Source organism: Rutilus rutilus (assembly GCF_951802725.1).
Source record: "Rutilus rutilus genome assembly, chromosome: 23".
In the NCBI taxonomy this organism is placed as follows: Eukaryota; Metazoa; Chordata; class Actinopteri; order Cypriniformes; family Leuciscidae; genus Rutilus; species Rutilus rutilus.
In genome coordinates this window covers 12,372,193-12,396,999 of record NC_140233.1, presented here as the reverse complement: position 1 = coordinate 12,396,999, position 24,807 = coordinate 12,372,193, and the positions used below count along the sequence as shown (strand labels likewise).

The 24,807-nt window shown below is 36.9% G+C and overlaps 1 protein-coding gene across 1 annotated transcript in view; it reads right to left on the bottom strand.

The window, feature by feature from the left end:
* The window catches only part of spon1b (spondin 1b), a 64,094-nt gene that overhangs the window by 14,784 nt on the left and 24,503 nt on the right, over positions 1-24,807 (bottom strand). The window contains exons 7-8 of the mRNA XM_084396725.1: positions 3,618-3,682; positions 307-508 (exon numbers count right to left, since the gene is read on the bottom strand). Of these exons, the coding sequence (XP_084252851.1) occupies positions 307-508; positions 3,618-3,682 (267 nt within the window). The remainder of the gene's footprint in view (positions 1-306; positions 509-3,617; positions 3,683-24,807) is intronic.

The following is a 24,807-nucleotide window of genomic DNA, read 5'->3' as shown; positions in this document are numbered from 1 at the left end:
TAGGGTGCAAATTTTTAAAATAGAATAACTCGGTGTAGGCAACACCGATTTTTGTCGTTGTTCTCTGTATTGACAGCACTCCAAATGTACAAAAAAATGAGCTCAATGTTAAAATTGACCGGAGTTCTCCTTTAAAGACAAGATGAGATAGAAGAGATGAGATTTATCACTTTGATTGTTCAACATAGCTTAAATGCACTGAGTTATCAATGACGTTGAACGACTGTACTGTATATGGTTTTCATCCTGAAAGTTCTCACAGTATATTTCTAAATGTAATGATCTAATCACTCTACGCAAGCTGACCTCATAAGTGACCCCGCTGTCAGTACCGGCGTCCCACGGCACCAGATCCTTCACCAGTCTCTGGACCCAGCCGCAATCCCTGGTGCAGAGGTCCTCCCCAGACAATCCCACGTTCCAGTCAGGGCTGGGGCCCAACATGGTCAGGAATGACATGAGATGACGGGCTCGATCCACCGAGAACTCTGCCGAGGGGGCGGAACGCCTGAGAGAAGATGAGGGAAAAGATGAAGCCAGCTGAAAATAACATTGTTGTTTCAAAGGAAGGACTGTACACAAACATAGTGCCACTTACAAGAAGTCAGTGTCATGTATTATTTGCTAAGGCATAATTTGTTAGAATCCATGCAGATGGCAATTAATCAAACTAATTGCCCTGATAACAAACCATCACCAAAGCAACTGTTGCCAATTGAGCGGAGCAGGCTGCATGTGTGAAGATGTTACTTGGATCTATTGATTAACACATATTAAATATTCATCATGAAACCAGCACCTTATGACTCTCACAGCCCACACTTGAGAGCAGAAGAAAGAGGAAGAGAGAGAGAGAGAGAGAGAGAGAGAGAGAGAGAGAGAGAGAGAGAGAGAGAGAGAGAGACATGCACTCCAGGCAGATGAGAATTAAACTCATGTTTTGAAATCAAAACGAAGGACTATGCCAAAAGACAAGCACAATGTCTGCAAAAATAAAATAAAATCACAGGATGAATAGGGTACAATAAGTTAAAAGGCACAAACACAAACCATTGATACTACAATATAATTGGATAATGAGAACTTATATAACCCCTGTAAGATTAACTTAACTATCCCTGACCAATGTTTTAAATGCAACAAGCTTCAAGGCACTTTATTTCACTGTATGTGGGAATGTCAGGAGGTGCAAAAGTGTTTAGGGTGAGGTGACCCAATGTTCTCAATTTACTCAATTTAAGCCCAGTATTGTGTAGTGAAGTATCAAAGCAGACAACTGTTCACTGCCTATTAAAGAAAGTTGGTGAACTTATGTCCAGTACAAACCAGATGTTCTATTGTACAGAGCCCCTAAAGGGACATGCTGGTGGAAAAAATATATGAGATGGAAGGAAAAATTTTCCGTTATCTCGCAAAACCTTTGTGTTCCCCAGACACACTTCGTCCGCTCATAAAACCTATACGTTTCCCTGATAAACTTTGCGTTCGCTCGCAAAATGTTTGCATTCCCCTGAGAAACTTTGCGTTCCCCCAAGAAACTGGGCTCTATATATATATATATATATATATATATATATATATCAGGGTTTCCCATACATTCATTAATTTGTGGCGGCCCGCCACAATATCAACACTGACCGCCACGGATTGATTCAGATTTTTTAACTATTTAATATGGGTAAAATTGTATTTTATTGTAGAGCTGCGCGCAGCTTGCTCCCTCCCTCTGACAACGAAGGCGCGAATAGCCCCTCCTCTTCAAGCACGATCTGAATCAAAACATGAACATGCGTTAGTTAGAGGACGGATTGTTGCCGGTGCTTAATGCTTATTCCCCCAGCGAAGATTCCAGAATCAATCCGGAGTTTAATGGTTAGTATAATGAACACTGTTGCACAACATAACTCTGAGAAGTTAGTTAAACGCTGTCGCGTTTCCATTACAGATTCGCGCAAAACTTTTGTGATTTTTTTCTAAATATCGATAAAAAAAACTATTGCGAAATGACGGCATTTCCATTAACCGATGTTATGCGACTAAAACGTCATTTTTTCCTCTCGCGATCAGTCATTCGAAAAATCATGGCAACGGACGTTGGTAGGTTTATCACAGCCACGTACCGCACTAGACGGTAGTTCAGGTTGTTGTGTGTTGGTTTTTGTCCACCTCAATCTCCAGGTTTGTGTGTGTGTGTGTGTGTCTGAGTCTGTGTGTGTGTTCACCTCCAGGTCCATGTTTGTGTGTGTGTGTGAGTTTGAGTGTGTGTGTGTCCACCTCCAGGTCTAGGTTGGTGTGAGTGTGTCCATCTCCAGGTGTGTGTGTGTGTGTGTCCACCTCCATCTCCAGGTCCAGGTTGGTGTGTGTGTGTGTGTGTGTGTGTGTGTGTATGTGTGTGTATGAGCAAAATTTGCAACAAGAAGTCTGTGGAGCAGTCATAAAAAGTGTAGCAATGGCATAGCAATGTAGCAATAGCAATGTCTTTAAGTGATCTGACACTAAGTGTTGGCATTGGAAATGTGTACTTGTCAATAAAAGTATATAATATATTTAACCCTTTAGTTGTGCCTTAATCAACAATTAGTTGTGCCTTAATCAACAATTAGTTGTGCATATATATATATATGTTACCGGCAAAGTGTGAAATCCTGGTATTGTATAGAATGCCTGATGGTTTTTGGCAAAAATACATTACCTAATTCTATACATTACCTAGGCATTCTATAGAATGAATAGCATTCTATGTCAAGTCACCTTTAAATTTTATAGCGTTTTATACAATACAGATTGTTTCAAAGCAGTTTTACAGTGATCAACAGGAAAATAATTATTCAATGGTGCATATATAATGATTCAATTATATTTTATATTATATTCATATATTATAAATTTAGATTTTCTTTTAATTTAATTAATTAATTATTAATTTAATTTAATTAATAATTTGGGTATAGCAAACTGCCCATTTTATACAAGCTAGGTAATTTTTGTGAGAAAATAGTTTATCAAACAAAACATTTATAAAAAAAAAAAAAAAAAAGTGCCTTTAATGCTTTAAAAAAAAGTTATGGGGCACCATATTGTGACCTATTGGTGGAAAATGCCTTATTTAATTAGCGTCTGCCATTCCATTTCCTCTTCATGGGGTAATTTGGTTGTGGTAATTGACAGTCTGATGTTAAAATAGGTCAAGAGAATGTCCTGATGTATTGGAGCTGGAGGGAGGCCATTAACCTCAATCGCAAAAGCACCGCGGGGGAAATGCTACTCTCATCAAAAAACGGAAGCCTTCGCTAAACAAAACCGCACATAAAATATTAACCGCCTCGTTAGTGAGCGGGAAAGAAACATCTACATACCCAGCAGGTGCTGAAGAGTTTTTTTTTTTCATGAACCAGACCTTGTTGTTTTCCACTAAAAAATACTCACCCAAGAGAGAGAAGACAATGGACAGATTTGGAAACGTACACTACCGTACACAAAAGTCACACTTGGTTTTATATTTTGTCATATGGGCTAATTCAGAGACATTCCTACATTTTTAAGTGTGGCTAAAGTGTCAAAATACTGTTTTGGGGCCTCAGTATAAATGTAAAAGTACAAAAGAGATGGAAACTTACACATTAAGAGGCTGCCAGGCGGGCCACTGGGCTTTGGTTTTGATAACTGTCATAACATCATCACCCTGAGAGAGACAGACGGAGAGAAACAGACAGAAAAAGATAATTTGAATTTTTATTGCATCCTATATATAGAACGACAAGTGAGCTGAGACAAAACAGAAAGGATTTTGTGTTCTACTTTCTTCAATTTATCTGTCTTTCCACCACTACGAAAAGAAAAGTTTCTTTTCCATGCTTTATTTCTCTCCCTAAACCTCTGAAATATTATATTCATGACAATACTTCACTTCTGGTTGTGCGTTTAAGATTTCTGCTATTGTTTGGAGCACTGATCCAGTTGTTGTTGTTGTTGTTGTTGTTATGTGATACCTGGCCCCAAGGGAAAAAGACACCATGCTTTAACAATACTTCACTGAGAACAAAAAGAAATAGCTACAATAAAACCTCATTAGTAAAGAACAGTCAAAGACACAAAGAAAGCAAGAGAGCGTGATTGAGACAAAAGCAACAGACAGAGATCGAAAGGCACAGAAAAAGTAAGAAAGACAAGCCCTGTACGTGTTCATCAGGGGATGCTAGGGGCTGAAAGAAGTGTCTGACGATCTGTTCCAACATTCAGACAGGATCCTGAAGGTACCAGTTACCGCTGACAGTTTCAGGTGCAATACTCACGCAATAATAGAGCTTGTGCCACATCGGTTCATGTGTAGACTTCTGTCTGATAATGCACTGCACACTGAGAGAGCGTTTAGTTCCAATTCAAATAGAGGCCTTGAAAACAGAATTAAAATTTCAGTAAGTTTTCCTTTTTGTCCCAAAGCTTATCTTTGAAGGCATCGTATAACTGGTATGTTATTCGTTTTTTTCTCTCCTCAAATTATTCTTCACTTCAAATCGACAGTCTGACGTTTGTAAGGACATTTGCAACGACGGGCCACTTTGCACCAAATACCGTTCAGCATATAGATTCATGTTTGGTCAGGAGTGTCAAAAGCCACTGAATATGGCCTGTGAAGTGTCTCTGAGACCCCTGACTTAACCTCAATCTATAGGCAATGAGCGACCTGTCATTACAAACGTCCTCACAAACACTCTTCCGTCAGATCAATGAAAGTGAGACTACTGAAAAATTAACATGCTGGTGGCAAATGCTCTTTTGATGCTAGCTGAGTGAGGAAAGTATCCACACTCACAGTTTGCCGCCCAACATCAAACAGACGTACAAAGCGAGTTTGTACATTCCTAATGGCCTGCGTGAATTACATTAACGGCCAAACAAGCGATACAAAGCAGCATAAAAAAATCAATATTCACTTGCTTACTCAATGCTTATTGGATCGTTTCATGCAGATTTTGTTTGGGAGTTTAAAAACAACCATCAGTTTAGGTCAAGTGCACTAAAAGTAAATTTGCTGTTACTGCATTTACTCTCAGAAATAGCACACACAGGCCACACGGGTCAACAAAGACATATTGTCGTGCATTCAACTTCTATATTTATCGACGCACTAACTAGTTCAACAATAAACCCACTTTGCAACAGAAATTTAATAACAGCTGCTACCAAACAAAGATTTCTGGAAGAAGTAATATTGTGAAGCGACTACGTTCTGGCATTGTTGGCATTTTTGTGAGAAATACACAGCTGCCTCAAAGTAATTAAGCAATTAATCTGCTAATTGGCCAAATTGATGAATATATTTCAAAGAGGCAGATGGTGCCGCACATGCTTGAGGATGTTAATTTACGGTCCACCACTCTGGAAGTTTCTTTCGCATTGGAACCAAAAAGAAATATATGAACTGAAATGGGCCAAATGGACTTCACTTCTGCTTATTCTGAGGATTTATCAAGTGTACTTAGGTTGAGAACCTAGGTTGAGTGAAATCTCAAAGGAAATCGCCAAAACCGCTGAACCAAAAAACAAACCGGTCCAGTGCTCTGAACATGACCATCGATTGTGGTGCAAAATAATAATAATACATCTGGGCCAGAAACGAAGTTCTTCTGAAGCTTTTTTACCTCCTTGAGGGTTTTAAGGAGGGATGTACCAGAGAAGCTTCAAGAAAACAGAAAGACATTTTGCTCAAGGGTGACTGGCAATTTTTCAATCTTTGAGAGAGTCAACAGCTCCCTACAGGCTGCTGTAAAGAACATGCCTGTCTTCAATTCAACTTTTAATCACCTTGAGGCAAGTGCACTTTTGGTTGTGCTTTGGTCTTTTGGTCACAAACTTATTCTCAATCCTTCTGACCGCTCGCTCACATTCACATACAGGTCACACGCATTGGCCTGTTTGTTTTGTGGATGCAGATTTCGCTGTATGAATGCTAAAGACAGTATTCCTTTACAGGGTTTAAAGGGACAGTTCACCCAAAATTCGGTTGCCATTTACTCGGCATTCCAAACTTCTATGATTTTTCTTCTGTGAAACACAAAAGTAGATATTTTGAAAAACTTTATTGTCTTTACAATGAAAGTCAAAGGGGAGCAAAAACAACACTGGAGACATTTCAAAATATCTTCTTTAATGTTCCACAGAAGAAAAAGTCATACAGGTTTGTAACATGAGGGTGAGTAAACAATGACAAATGTAAACTATGTAAGAATTGTAATTTTCAGGTGAATTATTTCATTAACGCTAGACATTACAGGCAAAACCAAAACTATAGACCAGACTTTTCAGTTTTATTCCTATCTCTAAAGGGTTTTACAGAAAGGTTTGTTCTAGAGACGCCCTGATGTATCAGCCAACAATCGTATCGGCCGATAAAAGCAATTATTTTCTCTATTTTTTGTTTAAAAACAGCCGATGATCAGTCCCGATTATATCCTATTAATCAAAAGTGTGCGGTAAAACATGACCGACAGCAACTCACACTGTGTGTGAAGAAAATTTCACGTGTTGAGTTGGTTAAGACAAGTTAATGCGTCAATAACGCATTAACAGCTAAAAACAGATACATTAAAAGCAGGCTCTATTTGACCCTATGAATCACCCGTAGTTCAAGCCAGGGTTGCCAGATCTGCAGTTTTTCCCTATACTAAACATTATTTGTAGGGCGCCTCTCACCCAATAACCTAAATAATTCTTTGTTAAAAGATCTTTCAAATTTTGTTAATTTTATCACAAAATTCAGACAATAAATGCGTTTTGGCGATCTTAAATGTGACATGACAAATCGCCCTAGCGCCTCAATTCAAGCAACAGCGCGAGTCTATTTTTCCACTTTAATACAAATTATATCTAGAAAAACATGCATGAATATCAGAAGGTAAGTTGAAAGATACAGTCCGAATCATGTCTCATGTAATCACTCAGTCAGTGTTTCAACATTGGAAAGATGTCAATAAAACTACCTCATATGTGCAGCTGAGTTATATACAAAATTTCAGCTTTTGAGTGTAAATATTATATCTGGAAATAAATAGCAGTTGAATATAATAGCTCTGTTGTTAAATTTAACCTCTAATATTATAGTGTACCAAATGAGAGGGTTCTCTGTATAGTTTGCAGCATTATTTGGGAGAGATTTTTTGTCCATAAGAAAAAACAAACTATCGGTATCGACATCGGCCGATATCATTCTGAATAATCGGCTATCGGTATCGGCATTAGCCGATATCATTTTGAATAATCAGCCAAAATGAAACAAGAACCTAGCTTTATCTAATGATCAGATTTTTGTTTTGTTTAAACAAACATGCATATTTTGATTAATCAACTGGGGAAAGTATGGTGATATCTATTCATTAAAATTATTTACCCTATTCACCTGTAGTGTCTTGCCTTAAATTTCTCAGGACATTGAATAAGAAGGACAACTGTTGACTTTCATTTGCACACAGTGAATTTGCTTGTGGGCCCATCCGTGCTGTGCAGCAAATGAGAACTGTGTCACTCTGGGTCCCTGGCTGCTGTTTCTGAAAACGGGTTTTACACTTCACAGACCGTCGCCCCAAACTGACCCTGACCAAATTGCCGGGGGGGGGGGGATGGAGCAAGACAGAAGAGGAGAGGAACAAAGGATGAGAGGTAGAGGAGTGTGACTGCTGAGAAGCCAAAGGGTCTCAGAGGGTTCTTGGAGAAATGCCTTCGGGAAGGTCACATACACCTTTCCATTTCTCCAGGCTTCAAAAGAGTCTCATATACGCACACGGCACAATCCGACTGACAAGGCATGCAGCTCACATATTTCCAACGGCTGCTGTTGAATGACTGTCAATGGAGAAAGATACCTTTTGCCCCTTAATGGGGTAGTTATGGCATCTGAGTCAATGATAAATAAAAGAAAGAAAGATAAAGAAAAGAAAAAGTTTTAGGAAAAAATTGTTTAAAATGATGTGACAAGTTCTTAGAAATGTACTCTTTGCGCTCATGTTGGTTTCATACAGTATGAAAAGAAAAACTTTTTATTATTAAAAAACATTGTGGTGTAACTATTCAGTAAAATAAATAAATAATAATAATTCAAAAGATATACAGTCCAGTGCAAAAGTCTTAAGCATATTAGTTTTCACCCCAAAAAATGGTTTTAAGCCAGTTATTTATATCTTTTGCTGTAGTGTCAGTAATAATCCAGTGAGATATATGTATGCATAAGGAGTCTGACAACAGCCGGTGCTCCACACAGAGATCTGACCCCACCATCATCGAGTCCATCAGTTATAACATAAAGAAACAGAAAAGAACTGAGACAGACTAAATCAAGAAGAACTGCGGCCGTGTCTCCAAGACACTTGAAGAAACCTGCCTGCAAAGCAACAGTACTGTGAGAAGTAGGCACTTGTGTAAAAGTGCCTAAAAGTGAGTATGCTTTTAAAAAATAATGTCATAAATAGATTTTCTTTATCAATTAATTATCAATTAACTAACCCAGTTAATCGATTTTGCGTTTAACAGTTTTTGTCCAGGTACACTTGCACATAAGTTTTTCTGGCTTTGCAGGAAGGTTTCTTCAAGCGTCTCGGAGACGTTGCCACAGTTCTTCTAGATTTAGTCTTCTGTAATAATTTCACTGGATTATTACAATTAAGGGCAAAATGAATGTTTGTGTCACCACTGTGTTCATGGACTTTTCAGTTAGTTGTCATTTGTCACATGTTCCTTTGTTCAGTTTCCCGCCACTAGTCTGTCTCCCTGGTTACCATCATTAGTTCATCTGTATCACCTGTGTCCTATTAATTACCATCATCTGTGTTTGCGATTTAGTTCCTGCCGTTCACTCCGTCTTTGTCCGATCTCCGTTAGCTATGGTTGTGTTTATCCTGCTTGCTTGGAGAACTTTCATTAAACTAGATGTATATTGATCTGTTGTCTTCGTCTTCCTATCTAAGCCAACCGTGACAGTTTGGAAATGCAAACTGATATTTCATACTTAAAAACAAAACAAATAAATAAATAAATAACTGGCTTAAAACCATTTCTTTGGGGCGAAAATACTAGTGTGCCTAAGACTTTTGCACAGTATTGTACATATATTCATTTAAATAATTAAATTAAATAATTATTTTTCAAAGTAGATTTTTTTCATATAGTAAATATCATTAAATTTATAGAGGGTTATAACAGGACATTATACAATCTAAACTAATCTTTCCTTCTTTTTAATATATTTATAATATTTTTTGTTTATTTTATTTATTTATTTTTGTTTGAATTTGAAATAATAATATAATTAAGGGTTTCCTTTGAAAAATATGTATTCTCTTATGAGGCTTTTTCATCATTATAATATTATAACAGTTGTATCACCCTTAAATGATCATAAATAAAATATCAAAATTAATTTTAATTCAGATATTAAAATCATGTTCATCATAGAAGATGTGTTTTTAAATTATTTTAAGTATGAATTGCATTTTTTTTCAGTTGTCACCCTACAATTGTGACTTTATGTCCCCCCCCAAAAATGTAAGAATTAATTTTAATTCAGAAATTAAAATTATGTTCATCATAGAATATGTGTATTCAAGTCATATTATTCACAAATTGCATTTTTAATGCATTTTTGAAAACAAAAATCATCAGAGTCATGTCACTGATCGTACCAGCTAAACAGACCATGCTACACACACAGAGAAATGAGAGTAGATGGAGAGTGACAATGAAAAATATTGAGTTTTCTTGGAAGTGCCACTCATTTGGCAAACAGCAATTACCAGTCGTCCAGAGGTAGGCAAGCGTGTACTGAAGGTCTCCTCTGAATCACTTTTTCCAATCTACACCACTTTTTTCAGAGTCATTGCTACTTATCACCCAATAACCTCCGTTCAGAATAATCCTTCAACAGTCCTAGTACATTACTGGCACTTTTGTGTTGCCTTTTAGTTCTGAATCATTGGTAATCGTAACCTTGATCGGACCATTGTGCCCCTGTGCCGCCCGTGACCACAATCCCTGCAGGACGTGTCCATCAGCTGCTGCCGAAACGAGTGTGGCGTGGTGGCAGTAATTGAGTTGTGCTCAGAGAGCTGTCAGTCAGAGCTAACAACTCAGTGTCACACTTGCAAGGCTTCTGCACATTTTGTTTTCGCATCTAACTGATTTCAGCCTTAAAGAGGTCTTATAAAGAGGTTCTTTAAAACACATATGATGTAAATTAATAGAAAATAAATGTCCAATTATGCTCAAAAGCTAACGTGAAAATTTTAAGGATCTTTTTTTTTTTGCCTATTTTTGTAGATGCTCTGTATTTTGGGAATTACAGGTTCGAGTTCTAGCCTTTGTTGTACTCCAGTGGCAAAAGTTTTAAATTAATATCATAAAAAACTCCCGGGCATATAGAAAACTTCAAAACTATATGGTCAGCCCTATACATTTTTGTAGAAACTAAAGACAAAGGCTTTATTTAATTGGAAGCTGTCTTTGGTTTACAGATTTTTTATATATATATATATATATCACACACTTATTTTCTATAGTTTGGCATTGTTTTTGGCAGTCTTTTTGGCACACGTTATTGTTAATTGGCCCTACTCATTAAGAAGTCTCTGTAAATCCCTATAGGCTATTGTTCACCAATTCACAATCTTCTGCATGGATCTGCTGAAAGGTGCTTTATTTCACACTAGAGCAAAAAGTCCACCATTATTTCAAGTCCATAACACAAAGGCTCACTTAATCAGCAACAAATCTGGAATTGTTTAAAAGAAGAGAAAAGTTTAATGAGAATGCTTTTATCTGTAACTTTGCTGGTTAATGACTTATGCGACTTTCAAAATGGAGATAAGGCTAAATCGATAGAAACTACTTGCACTGTAAGAAACACTAAAAATAAAGATTTGATAGTGAATGGTGAATAGGGCACTGTATACACACATATATATATATACACACTGAATATTATTATTACATATTATTGAATATTATTACACTGAATAATATATATTGAATATTGACACAAATTGATTTAATATTGATTATTTGGGTATGTATCAGGAGAAATAATGTACAAGGATAAAAATATCTCTCAACTAATGCAGTAAACTATACAGGGAACAGCTTTTTCAAGGAATAACTTTTTAAATGGCATAATTATGTTTCTACTTTCTATTTTGAAATATAAACATTAAATTGTGTCTATCAAAAACATGACGGATTTATTCAAATAGGTTAAGTAAAAATTCAATGAATATGAAGTATAGTGCATATATCAAAATGGTTAATTTTTCTAGCTGACTATTGACGTCTTTCCATGGTTGAAACACTGATTGAGCGATTATGGATTTCAGTAAGTTGTACTGTATCTTTCAACATACCTTCTGATGTTCATTCATGTATATTTTGTGTTGTAACTTGTAGTAAAGCAGAAGAGATGATCAGTTCACGTCCTCTCCGCGCTGCTCCCGCTTCGCTTGAACTGAGGCGGCTACAGTGATCTGTCACGCCAAATTAAATTAACAAATGACTCAAATAATAACTTATATTGTTCATTCATTAACTGAAAACATCATGACTGATTTAAGAATCGATATCAGTTCATCAAAATGAGAATCGATTAAAATCTGAATTTTTTTTACCCGTCCCTATATTGTTCAGTCACGAAACTCTAAAGGGTACAGGCTGACAGGTCCTTTACATGCATTCTACAAGCAATCACATCATTACCGCATGGCACAAGCTGATTAGCCTGATGGAGAGTGCAGCCAGTGAGATTGCTTGCTCAAAATGTAAATAGTCTGGTTCAATGTTTGCTGTATGCTAGTCCTGCAGCGAGCTATTACAGTTCCTCTGAAACCCTCCACCCCCCCCCAGCTCCACCTGCCTAGATCTGCTATGGGATCTTTGAAATGTATAACTTCCATGTGTGACAATTAGCCCCGGTCTCCTGTAAGCCCATAGTCATGTGACAGTGATGTGAAGTTCTAAATAAAATCATAATAGCACGAAAAAAATATAAACAGGTGAAGACAATTAATAATTCTGACATGAAAGGGATGCCAAGCAACACACCAGCTATTCAGATCAAACGAACGAAAACAAAGCTTGATCGTCCCTTTTTATCAGGCTCAAGATTGCTACATCAAAAGAGCTCATAATTTCATCCAGGGTTGGGGGCCCTTTGTTGCTGCGTTTACAGTGGGAAAAGAGTTGACTGTGTTTATGGTAATACTGCTAAAACGCAAGAGGGAAATGAGCTAATAATAACCAACTCTTACTGGATCCCCATCCAGGCTTTAATGTAATCCCGGGAAATGCAAGACAGGAGAAAATGAGATAACATTCAGGCTCTCGCTCTCTCTTTCTCCCTCGCTCTCTCTTTCTCTCACTGTATAGGGCTGTCTTATGGATTTTGTCAATCCTACAGTATTTCTAAATTAAGAAAACAAGACATTTATATAACAAATGTATTTTCAAATTCTCTCTCTTTTTTTCCATTTTGCCTGTAACAACATTCAATCGGACCCAAGGCGTTGTTTCAGTCGAAAGTCTCCATATAAGATTCTCAGTCGTTCAGTCTGTCAGTGATGAAGGAGAGGTGAGGCCAACAGCCGGCAGGCATCGGGAAAATGTCACAACTCACTGGCATTTACAATATCTGAGCTATCCCACACAGAAACTTCTTTAACTTTGAATGTATAAGTTTCAAACAGTCTTTTAAAAATAGACACAGCAACTTGGGCTTTAGGATTCATAGGTTCTTCTGATCGGTGTATTGGTTTATGTGTTATTTAAAGTCCCCGTATGAATGTTTTCCACAGATTTAAATAATAAATGGTCTTAAACGGAGCTTAAAAAAGGTTTATAGGATTTCAGGTTAAAAACTTTAGCTCTTTGACATTTTTAAGATTGTATAAGCAATAACTCACAATAAAAGAGAGATTTTGAGATTTTTAATCAGACTCCTCCAAGATAAAATCATCTTAGCAGTGCTATCTACAATTATGTTATAGCTCTATATTCTTATTGTCCGTCAATCATTTGTTTTTGTTTGTAAGCATTTTTATGAGAAACATCTGAGACAAAGTTCATGCACATAAACGCCACAAAACTGAGAACTCCATTAAGTCTTCTGAGCTTTGAAAGAGCAACTGCAGAGCTGTAAAATCATCTTCTGAGCATTTCATTAATCAATGGTTTCGACCATAAGTGTGCAGAGATATGACTGTCTACACTCCAGTTCTCTCTCTCCTCTGCTGGGAAACGGAAGAAAATGTTCAGAATTAAAGGTGCCATTTACACGACACCATTTTCAACGAAAAACGGAACACTTTTTATGACTTTTGGACGTTCATTTACACGACAACAGCGTTTTAGGAGCCTGAAACTGCAAACGCAACGTTTTTGAAAACTATACCATTATAGTCTCCGTGTAAACTACAAAATCGCAAATTTGTGAAACCGGTGACATCATGCGCCAGGCGTACAGCGTGTGCAGTCTATAGGCATGCACATGTACTGTGTTGAGTTTATTAATGCTTCTCCAGAAAATAATTAATCAAAATCGCCAACTACAGTAACTTTAATTCTGACCTCGCCAACTACTGGCCTGGCATGCACAATACAGTATTTTGAGTCTTTTTCACAGATCCGTGTGAACAGAGACTGTTTTGACAATGTTGTCATCTGTACGTCATTTCAAAAACGCAAAATTTCCATTTTACCATGTTTTACCATGCCTAATATCGATCTAGCTTACTGCAGTGTGCAACAAGTGTCTCATAGTAGCCGCTTAGTAGCGAACGCACAGAGTAGCATTATAACATAACTTTCAACACACTCAACTGTATCTAATATGATAAAACAGCGCTGCGTTACCCCACATACGCATGACCGAAAGAAGCGAAGCGGTCGCCTGCGGCATAATGAAAGCTCGAGCCGTGTGTCGCGCTTTTCTCTCATTAGCAATCACTCCAGCAGCCTCGTACCGCTCCAACAGCTTTCAGCCCCAACCTGCTTCATATTACAGTAACTTTAATAAATCTTTAATACATTAGCTCATCCATGAACATGATTTCTGCCCAAGTCCCATCGGATTCTTTTCCACCAGCTGTAGAGGTAAAGACAACAACTCCCATGATTCTGCGAAATCACGGCGTCATCAAGCTACGCCTTTGTTTCGAATAAGTGACCTCTAGCGGAAAATTACATTTTGTGCCTTTAACTGCAATGTGTCAAAGTTTGACACATTGCTAATCACCAAGTCTGACTTTTCGTGAAGTGGACAATCAGCCATGAACTGTTGATTGATTAAGTCAATCAGCCTTGAATTTCATATGTCGGTATAATATATTGACTAGAAATACATCATATATTTCTTAGCATTGGAAATATATTTCTTTTATTGGAAGCACTTTCTGTCAAAATGGTTTCTGGATGAATGTCACAGCATAAGAGTCATTTTATGGTTTTACTAGTTTGTAAACATGCTTCAATCAATATATATATATATATATTTTTAATTCAATAGACCCTGTTTTTTGAAGTACTTGAAAAATGATGCTGTCATTATTACAACATCTTTTTAGTTTAGTTTTCCTACTGGAAAATAATTTATAACTGAATTAAGTTATTCTGATATTTTTAGATTTTTGCATCAAAGTGTGAATAATGTGAAAATATTTTTTGATTTTTAAATATCATTCATTTTTGCAAGTGTACATGAGGGACACGAATCGCATCTGTTCTACAGAATGGACAATAAATGCAAGTTCATTTGGGATTTTATTTGTATTCAAATCGCGACAACAATCTTCAATATTTTCAGGTCACTTGAATTTAATTATAAGAGACAATCATGTTAGTTCTCTCTTGTTGTGGTTTCAATTAATTCGAACAGATGTGTAATTAAACAAAACACAGATGCTAATATGTTTATAGGTTGAATACATTTTAATTGGCTCTAAAAAGCCAGATTCATTATAATCAGTCCTTCCAATTACACATTATTATTCGAAGACATGCCGGCATGTATCACTTTATTTCCAGCTATTGTTCTTACACTCATTAGCACTTAGACTTAAACTCAATCCAATTAGACAAACAAAAAATTGGAATAACTGCAGATGTTACCATGTAGCTTAGCAACATGAGCCTTGGTTCTCATTTGTGCAAGTCCAGATGGCAAAAATTCAGAGGATTACTAATTGGGCAGCTGCCACCTTAAAATCTATAGACCTTTAAAAGTCGCCAATTTCTGCATCTTGGTTGGCACATTTATGCTCAGGTCACTGTGTTACATAAAATAATTGGTCTATTAGGCTTGGAGACATATTCCAAGCTTATGTTATCATATTGTGGGTTACAGTCCCCTAGGAGTGTGCAATTTGTGTGCGTGTTGGCGGAAAGAGGTATTGTATAAAGTGCAACAAGCTTTATTTGACAAATCCATTATGGCAAAAGTGTATCCGTCAATGTCCGTTGCTATACCAACACGCTGAAGTGCAACTACCAATAAGCAGGTGGAAGAAAATGAGTTGACTTTTCGTTGCCCTGTGCTCTGTAATTAGTTTCCCGACCTCCCGCCGGCCCAGGGAATAGACCTACTTGGCAGGGAAATAGACCTGCTGACCTCAGCAAGCTTGAAGACTTACAACAAAGTTCCTCTGAAAGACTTGTAGGACATCTGCAATATGAGAACACACTGGAGTTCATGTTATCTTGATTTGAACATGGGTGGAGGCGAGACCCAGTCAAAGCGATGAATAATAACAAATGCACTTCCAATAAACTCTTCAGAAAATGCTGCTGTGCCAAAAAGTTTGTTTGTTCACGAGCTTCCAAAATAAATTGATAACACAAAGAGATCAATTTGATATCCTGTTCTGGGCACCAAAATTATCTTTAAATTTAATGGATCACTAAGATCACTTTAATAACATTGTTCAAAGCTTTAATTTTGTGTGTTATCTTCTTGGAATAGGCCCTCTGTGAAGATTACGTAAACTGTAAATATCAGGATTGTTTTTCTGGTCAAAATCTGCTTTTTCAACTTGCAAGAACCTTCTGTAAATTTTTTACACAACATGAAAAATGAGAAGAATTCAATAAAAACCTAAACAGATCAAAATCAATGTCAGTGTAAAATAAAAATGTAAAAGCATAAATAAAACATAAAATAAATAAGATGTTTATTATTTTATATATAATAGATAGATAGATTAGATATATGCCTTCATACATTTCCAGTGCAATTACTCAGCATTAAACATTTTTCTTTACTCACTATTTGAATTCATGCAGTATCCGCTTGGGAGTTTTTTCTTTTTTTTTTTGCAAGGAAAGTTCAGCTTGCATGTCTAACTCAAGCTAAACGCATTAGCAGTACATTCAGACGTGACACTTTGTAGCTCTATGGCAGCCAGGCTCCATACAGATGCAAATAACCTTTCCTCTATGTTGTGCACTACCCAAGCCATCTCACCGTAATTATCTTGTCTTCCGCACATTACACATCCAAACGTGGCTAATAGGAAGTGACACGTGAGGTAACAGAGTCAAGCAATTAAGATGGAGGATTAATGAAAACCCCAGTGAACCCTTATGCCCCCCAAAAAATGTCATTCAGAAGATGAGGACAATGAAACCCCAATGGTGGGAGATTCCACTTTTTGAAAGCATTAGGTAAACAAAAGAATGAGAGAAAACAAAACGAATGGATCAACTTTTAAGCCACACATTCATTTGTTTTCAAACGGCCAACACTGAAAGCGAGAAAAATGGCTTTAAAGCTTTTGGACTGAAACTAGATTGACATTAATTTTCTTCGAATCTGAGCATAGTTAAGCCTAACCATTCTGTCACAGGACATTATCAGAGTGACATAAATGAGACTCTCAATTTTGACAAAATTTGGTTAAAGGCACAATATGTATTTTTTTTGCTTTAAAAATATAAAAAAATCACTATATCTATGTTATATATTTTTTAAAGTTGTGTATTTACATTATCCCGACAGTTCCAATTAACTTCTAAATCCAGAGAAATTAATATTTTAATTCGAAGACACGGACCGTGTCTTTATTTCCGTTTTGTCGCCGTCAATGCCGTCATATCCGTGTTGTCTCTGGTTTCCGCTCGTGCTGCCATGGCAACCAGAGCTATGAACCAGAGCCCTCTGATAGTAACGTTAACCAAACTGACGCGGACAACTGTGTAGTTTGCAATGTCTATTTGCACGCTGTTGTTGTTTCGTTCAAACATTATGGACCATGGCAAGCAGACTTTGGATAAAAAAAGGAGAACTAAAACGAGAATCAATATCAGCGCGGTGTTTTCGAGATGCTCCCATAGACAGTATATAAACGAGAGCTCCATGTCCGAGACTTCGACCACTTCTACATGTACTTTATTAAACAGGTGAGCACATTTACATAAAACGAATCAATGTTTTATAGTTCAACCATGATAAAATGTCAGAATATGATCTGTATGTTATTCTAATGTTGATCTAGTTTACTGCTAGGTTAGGCTCATACAGATAGACTAACACATTTCAACACATTCAAATGGAGTTTAGTGTGCTAGTGTAATGTTAGACCAAGTGAAACAGCGCTGCGTTACCTCACAAGTTTAATTTGTCTAATAAACTGACCTGTGAGTAGTAATTCTGCGTGTAGTTCGGTAGAATGAAATGTCCATATTCCTTTATATCCGCGGGACTCGCGTCGCGTGTGGAGCTGATAGCTGTCTCTTAGCAATCCCGAACTGCTTCATATCACAGTCATGATAAAAACATTGATGTATTCAGTCATCCATAAACATTATTAGATCGGTCGGCTTGACGTTGACGACAAGATCCATAATTCTTAGCAAATGTTGCGTCATCAAACTACGCCTTTGTTATTGTAAATAGGTTAGCGACCCCTAGTGGAGAAAAATGCTATATTGTACCTTTAAACAAATTTGCGCAGCAGTACATTCAAGCTACAATTTAAAAAATATAGCTAACTATATTAAACCTATTTAAGGGGGAAATATCTTTATAAATACATATAAAATATCAGATAAAAATGTCAATTAGATCATTTATCTGGCAAAAACCAATTAGCACTGCAGTATTAAAATTAACTCCAATAATTACAACTACCGGTAATACAAGTACGAATTTATACAACAGAAGCAAAAAACGACCAAACAACATCAAAACAGAAGATCCAAGCTTAAAATGAATAAGTAAATCGTTTATTTGATCAGTGAACTGTTCATTTGAATGACTGTCAAACGCTAGAATCAAATGCATTTGAGGATCGCAACAGCAATGCAGTGCTTTGTATTGCTACACGTCTTATTCGAAAAAGTAGCTTCTTACTGGCAAGTTACAACAATTTTGTTTATGCATTTAGTTACTCCACAGCAATGTATAAATCTAAAGATAAAGAGCAGGTATGCTGAACAGAGTCAAAGCATTATAGAGACGTCAGTTATGCCGTGCATGGACGATAAGACCGATAAGATATTACTTTCCATATGTGCTACAGTGACAATTCCAGTAAATCTGCTCTGATGTGAAGAAGCCATAACTGTCTCCATCACGCTTATAAAAGCAGACATGATAACGTACATATACCTCAGGCTAGATTAACCCAGATGGGAATACATTCTCTCGGATTCTGAGGACATTAATCCAAAGATTACAATCAAAAACAAATCATCTACTATGCACAAGCCATTTGACCAAACAGGTAAACAATCTTCAGATTTCATGTCCTGAAGCCCCACAGACTTTCATTTTCTATGGGTGTTTTTGTACCTTGTTTGTAATTAGCTTCTCTTGTATGAGAGCAGTCTGATACCTCCCACTTTAAAAACGTACGTTCAATAAAATGATTAAACAAAAATGAAAAGAAAGGCTATTGGGAGAAAAAAAAAGCGATGTTTAATCATTTTGTTTTCCAAATGCAATGCCACAGAGCCCCCCGAGCGAAAAGTTCAGACGTAATTGCTAATTCATATGGCTGGCGCGATATTGATTGCATACGTGTCGGACCACAGGGCAATTCATTTGGAATTTTCTCACATCTAACAAACAACAGGTGTGTGGTGTTGGGTTTTAGTGTGCTGTTGTCATTTGGGGGTTGAGGTAAAGGTTATTAAAATAAACGTTTAACACTGGGATGCATTTTTATGAATCGCCCTCAGGGCTGCGTGATGCATATTCATTGTTTTAATCTTGTTAAGGAAGCGATCCTTCACCATGTAATGAGCATGCAGATCAGATAGCTAATCGCGTGGCGTATCGCTAGCTCCTCTGAGGCAATTCTTCATTGTCAGGCTAGCGAAATTCACAGATTATATGCAGGCTAAAACGTATGATTTCCAGTTTTGCTAAAGAAAATATGAACTCAGGACACAGAAAGGTGACATGGTCATTAAACCATAGAAGTCATGCAGATATTTGCCTATATAGACCTTATGTGCCAGAGAAACAAGCGCGATGTTTCAAACTTTAGAATTTATCTGTTTTTGCGGTAGCTCTGTATATTTCTATGGCATTGCTGTCGAAGAGTAATCAACTGGTGAAGTGGATTTACTAATTGTAGAGTTAACAAAAGTAATCATGAGCATTGTAATGTCTGAAGTAGTTGTCATAACAAATGTCAGTAGACCGGGAAGATTTAAAAACGAGCGGTTCATTCATAAATCTGTAAGATCTTTCCTCCATGCTTTGACAATACAAACCAGAAGACAGAACACAAGGGGCGTGGCCCTGAAAAGGGGCGGGGCTACATAAGGTCAATAATGTGCAGCATATGAATGTAGATAAGTAGATTAAATGTATAAAAAACAAAAACAAAACAACAACTGGGTTACATGGTTGCAACTAATAAGGCTGCAAATGTAGCCTAAATTAAGTAGAATTTACGCTTTGGAAAAACTTATATTTCCCATAAATATAAAGAAAAATATCAGCATTATCTCTTCTCAAATTCAAGTTCAGTGAAACAAAACTTCTTCTGATATAATAACCAGGGAAAATAGAACTATCACAGCAAGACAGTTTGTTTGTGATTATGCAAATAATAATTTAAATGTATTAGCTTGGGACCAACAACCTTTCATCCCTGATTATTTCTACTTGCACAACTACTTCACAAACTAACACAAAGGCTTTTTTTTTCTTTCTTTTTTTACAAAAGCTATGCCTGACTTGTATAGCACTGTGACTGAATCAGCACATTACCTTGTTCGTATGTGGGATTTAGCCATTTAACCTTAGCTACCTGCTTTTGTAATTGCCACTTATGTAATACAAACTTTCTTTTCTCAAAGTCACTTGGGTAAGAAAACTGTTTGCCAAGAACAAACCCCTTCCTGTCCAGATAATGTGCTTCAATACCGCTCTACAGGCTTGAGCTCAACATTTTCAGAAGCACCAATTAGCATAAATTGCTATTTAAATACCTTGATTATTCCTTGAGTAAATTAATAAGGAAAGTGACGAGCCATTGTTGTTTCTCCTGCATAATTCTGCCAATTGGCCTTTTAGAGATTCCTCACTGTCACCGCCATTATCTCCAAATGATTCGTGTCATCTGGATCATTGCAGAAGCACTTATATCATGAATATGAATGATTTAAAACTTGATCTCTGACACCTATTTGAATATGCGCACCAAGGGCTCTGCATTAGACTCTGCAAATTACAGTTCTGTCATTTACTCAATCTGAATGTTAGTACCAAACAGTTTTGGTTAACACTGAAAAATTTTGTGTTCCACAGAAGAAAGAAAGTCATACAGGTTTGGAACTAATAATGGAGTAAATAATGGAAATTTTCCTTTTTGGGTGAACTGTCCCTTTAACTCTTTTCCCGCCATTGATGGAATTTTCCGGCAATCTATGTTTTCACTGTTATTCTGCTATTACGCATCTCCTGAAATAGTACAGAACTTTCGGGTCCAAAAACAAGCGAAGAAGAAGCAGAAACAAGTGATAGAAGCATCTCTGACGCACATCTAAGCTAACGTGATCATCAAACATTCATAAGCATATAAATCAAAACGGCCTAACATTACCGAATGAAATGTCGAACCCAGGAAGAGTAATGACTGTACAAGCGTTGATGGAATCGATCTGTTTTGATTGTAGTTCTGAATTTGATCTAAATGTAGTCTTTGACAAAAAGACTGCATAAAGCTAGATTAAAATAATAAAAGATTATTATTATTCTAAGCTCTGCTCATTCTTTTGATATATTGCATATTCAGATTTTCATACAACAAAATATTCTGGGGGCCATGAAAGTTTTGTCAAAATTATCACAAATGCTGGTGCTGGCTGGCAAAATAATAATAATAATAATAATAATAATTATGCTGAAGGGGAAATTGTTATTGGACAAAACCCACTGTAAAAAGTTAGAATGAACTTATCTGCTTGAATGACACTGCATTATTAATGAAACCCGACACAAATAAATCAGCCGATGTCCGTTCACAAAACACCCTAATGAGTTCAGAGCTGAGAGAGAGATCTAGATCCACCCACCGGTGGACACTGACAATTTCTGTCTGATCCTTGACCAGAGACAACACACATGCAAACAAATACACTGTGTGTCATGCCCTTAAGGTGCTGTGCAAATCAAATAAAAGAAAATATCCCAAAAAAGTCACAAAATATAACCATTCAAAAGTTTGGGGTTGGTGAGATTTTTAAATGTTTTTGAAAGAAGTCTTAGGCCGTGTCCACCAAAGCATTTTTAGCCAGCCGAAAACGCTATGCGCTCTGCTGAAAACGCCTATCTGTGGGCGCTTGAGAGCGTTTTGGCGGCGTTGCGTTTTTTTTTCAGTTGAGACACTTTGCTTGTTGTGATACGGAATATCCGCGAGAGTGTTACTAGTATCTCATTTCACACATATTTTGTTTCTGTGTTGATTCTACATAACAATGTCGATACAATGTAATGTATTTTCTCTGGCTCTTGTTTTAAATGATTTTGTTCCGTTATTATGCTTGTTGTCGTCATCTGTTGACGTTGTACAAGCAGAATGTGGCGGTTGGTCGGTGGGGTATTCGTGTTCCCGTATTCCCGCCCCTCCTCCACTGTGATTGGATGATTGGGTAAAAAGTGACAGTGATGAGCGCTGCGTTTTACCCAAAGTTGAACATTCTTCAACTCTCGGCGACCTGTAAAAAACGCAGAGCGCTCGGCGCTTCAGCGTGAAAAAAAACGCTCAGCGCCTCGCTACGCTCATGGCGTTTTAAAAACGCGGCGCTCCCATTGAAAACAATTGAAAAAACACGCCAGCCGCGTGAAAAAACGCTTTGGTGGACACACGGCCTTATGTTCTCTAAGGCTGCATTTATTTGATAAAAAATACAGTAAAAACTGTAAACGGAAATCTTGATAAGATTGTTTTTTATGTATTAATTTCTTTAAAAAATCTTACTGACCCCAAACTTTTGAATGGTAAAACCCACGGTAACTTTAATTTTTATCAATATAGTGGTATTATACTACTAATTATTTGAATAACTATATAATAATTATGTTTACTACTTACTGTTTATATTTTGTGATTTCATGAAGCAAAATCACCTTCATAAAATCCAGATTAATTTATTACATGGACTCGGTTCACAAAGGACACATTCAGGTTAAAAGTAGAATTCTTACTCTACTAATTGAGATCATAGTTGTTATGTTCTAAGCGCTGAAGTGAGTTTTCCATCCGAGCATCTGGTGCGTCTCAAAATGATAAGACAGAACAGCACAACTAAAGTGTCATCACTACCTCAAAGACATCTGACACCTCCGGGAAAGTGTGTTTCTTTGACGTCAGGTTTTGTACCTCCTGCTTTTCGAGACAGGCTGAAAAAAGAGCTGCGATGGACCTCCTGACCCGACAGATGTGGCTCGGTACAAACCCAGCTGCCCAGTCCGCCCTGAACCTTGATTTAAATCTGAATCAAACAAGCGATCAAGTCATCTCAGGAAACATTTCAGTTTAAGTTAATCAACTTCAAAATCAATTTTTTTAATTACATTTATAATGGCACACTTGATTTAGCGTTAATGTACATTTTCACTCTCCTCTTGAAAATCAAGTGATACCAAATGCTAAAATGTCTATTTCTAATTTTCCAGTTCTGAATATTTTCACTACCCATCCATTTGTAAGAGTTATGTAATAGCTTTTCAACTCAGAAGTGTCTAGTCCCTCTTCTTGCATTACTCTCAGTGAAGAATCTAGTGAAACATGTTTCAAAACTGTCCAAATGAAAGACCTTTACAATCTCCTCAGTCCACATCTTCCCCTTTCACAGAGTTGAAGTCTGTCTTCCACCTCCTGTCACTCTCCCCCTCATTCGTCTTGAAGCTCTACAGCCAATCATCTCTCAGTCTGACAGGACCGCAGTGGGACTATTATGGGTACGGCTGTGAGTTTCTGCTAGAAGGCAAAAACTGCTGAAAGCCTGATCTGTAATGTTCGATACAGCTTGGACTAACACCACATCCAAAAAGTACCATGTTTTTTTTTTTTAAAGGGTACAATGGAAATACCATGTTTTGTTTACATTTTTGGTACATGGTACATTGGACAAATACCCTGATATAATCATTCAGTATCATGGTATAATGTCAATGTACCATGGTGCAGAAATTGTGAATAAAATTATGACCAAATATTTTCAAGCCAGAATGCACAAAATTTAAATTTAAGACAATATAGATTATTATAGTTTATGTAAATTATGGCCAATAACGAAAACATTGCTATACAATTTTGTCTAAATAAATTAAACAAAAACTAAATAAAAAAAACATTTTGAATGGTATTAATGTAATTAAATTGAATTCATTTTAAATTAAATAATCAGAACAACAAATGCAACTTATTTAAATTTTAATTAATTAATTATAATATAACGGTACAGTAAAAAATGTACATGACCAATTAAATATCCAATAATATTGACCAAGGCACACACACACACACACACAACAAATTACTGATAAAAAATACCAATAATAATAAACAAAATCTATTAACCTACTATACTTTGCATTTCTTTTTACTAAGACAAACATTGTCTTTTTTTGCACCAATAAATCATCCAAAAGGAACCGGGTTATGACTCTACTATTAAATAAAACTATAAACAATAAAATAATATAAGCACCTTTACAAGCCATTACACATCAAATTCTTAATGGTGAAATTGAACTAGAAGTAAAATGACCATGACGCTTAATTGTTTCAAATCTGCTCAAAATTCAGGATTGACGTCAGTGTGTAACAGGTGTGGAGACCTGCATCAATCAACAAGACAGACCATTCAAGTGGGCATCAACGCTTCAGACACTCATTAGAATCGTAACAGGGTTTCTTTTTTTTTTAAATCGCTCGCTGTCTTCGCTGGCCTTTTGAGTATGCAGGCTTCTCAGCTGTCAGTCAGGCAGTGTGTGTGAGCTTTGGCCTTGTCAGTTTGTTTTGTGCACTGTCTGACCTCCCTCTGAATGATATGTGTTCTTTCAGGCCTCCCAGAGCGCTACCACAGAGCCACGCAAACCAAATTACGGAAGATTACTGTCAGTCGGCCCTTTGCTGCCGAGGTCTCATTTACATAGGGAAAACAAGGCAGGGAAAGGGGGCCATTATTGAAAACGGATTTATGAGGGATCCCTCATGAATTAAAGAAAGTGCATCGCATAATGTGGCTTTATTGTGTTTTGTCCAAGTGCCGGGTTATGAAGACTGTACCGACATAGAGGGAGTCGAGGGACCAGGACGTAGC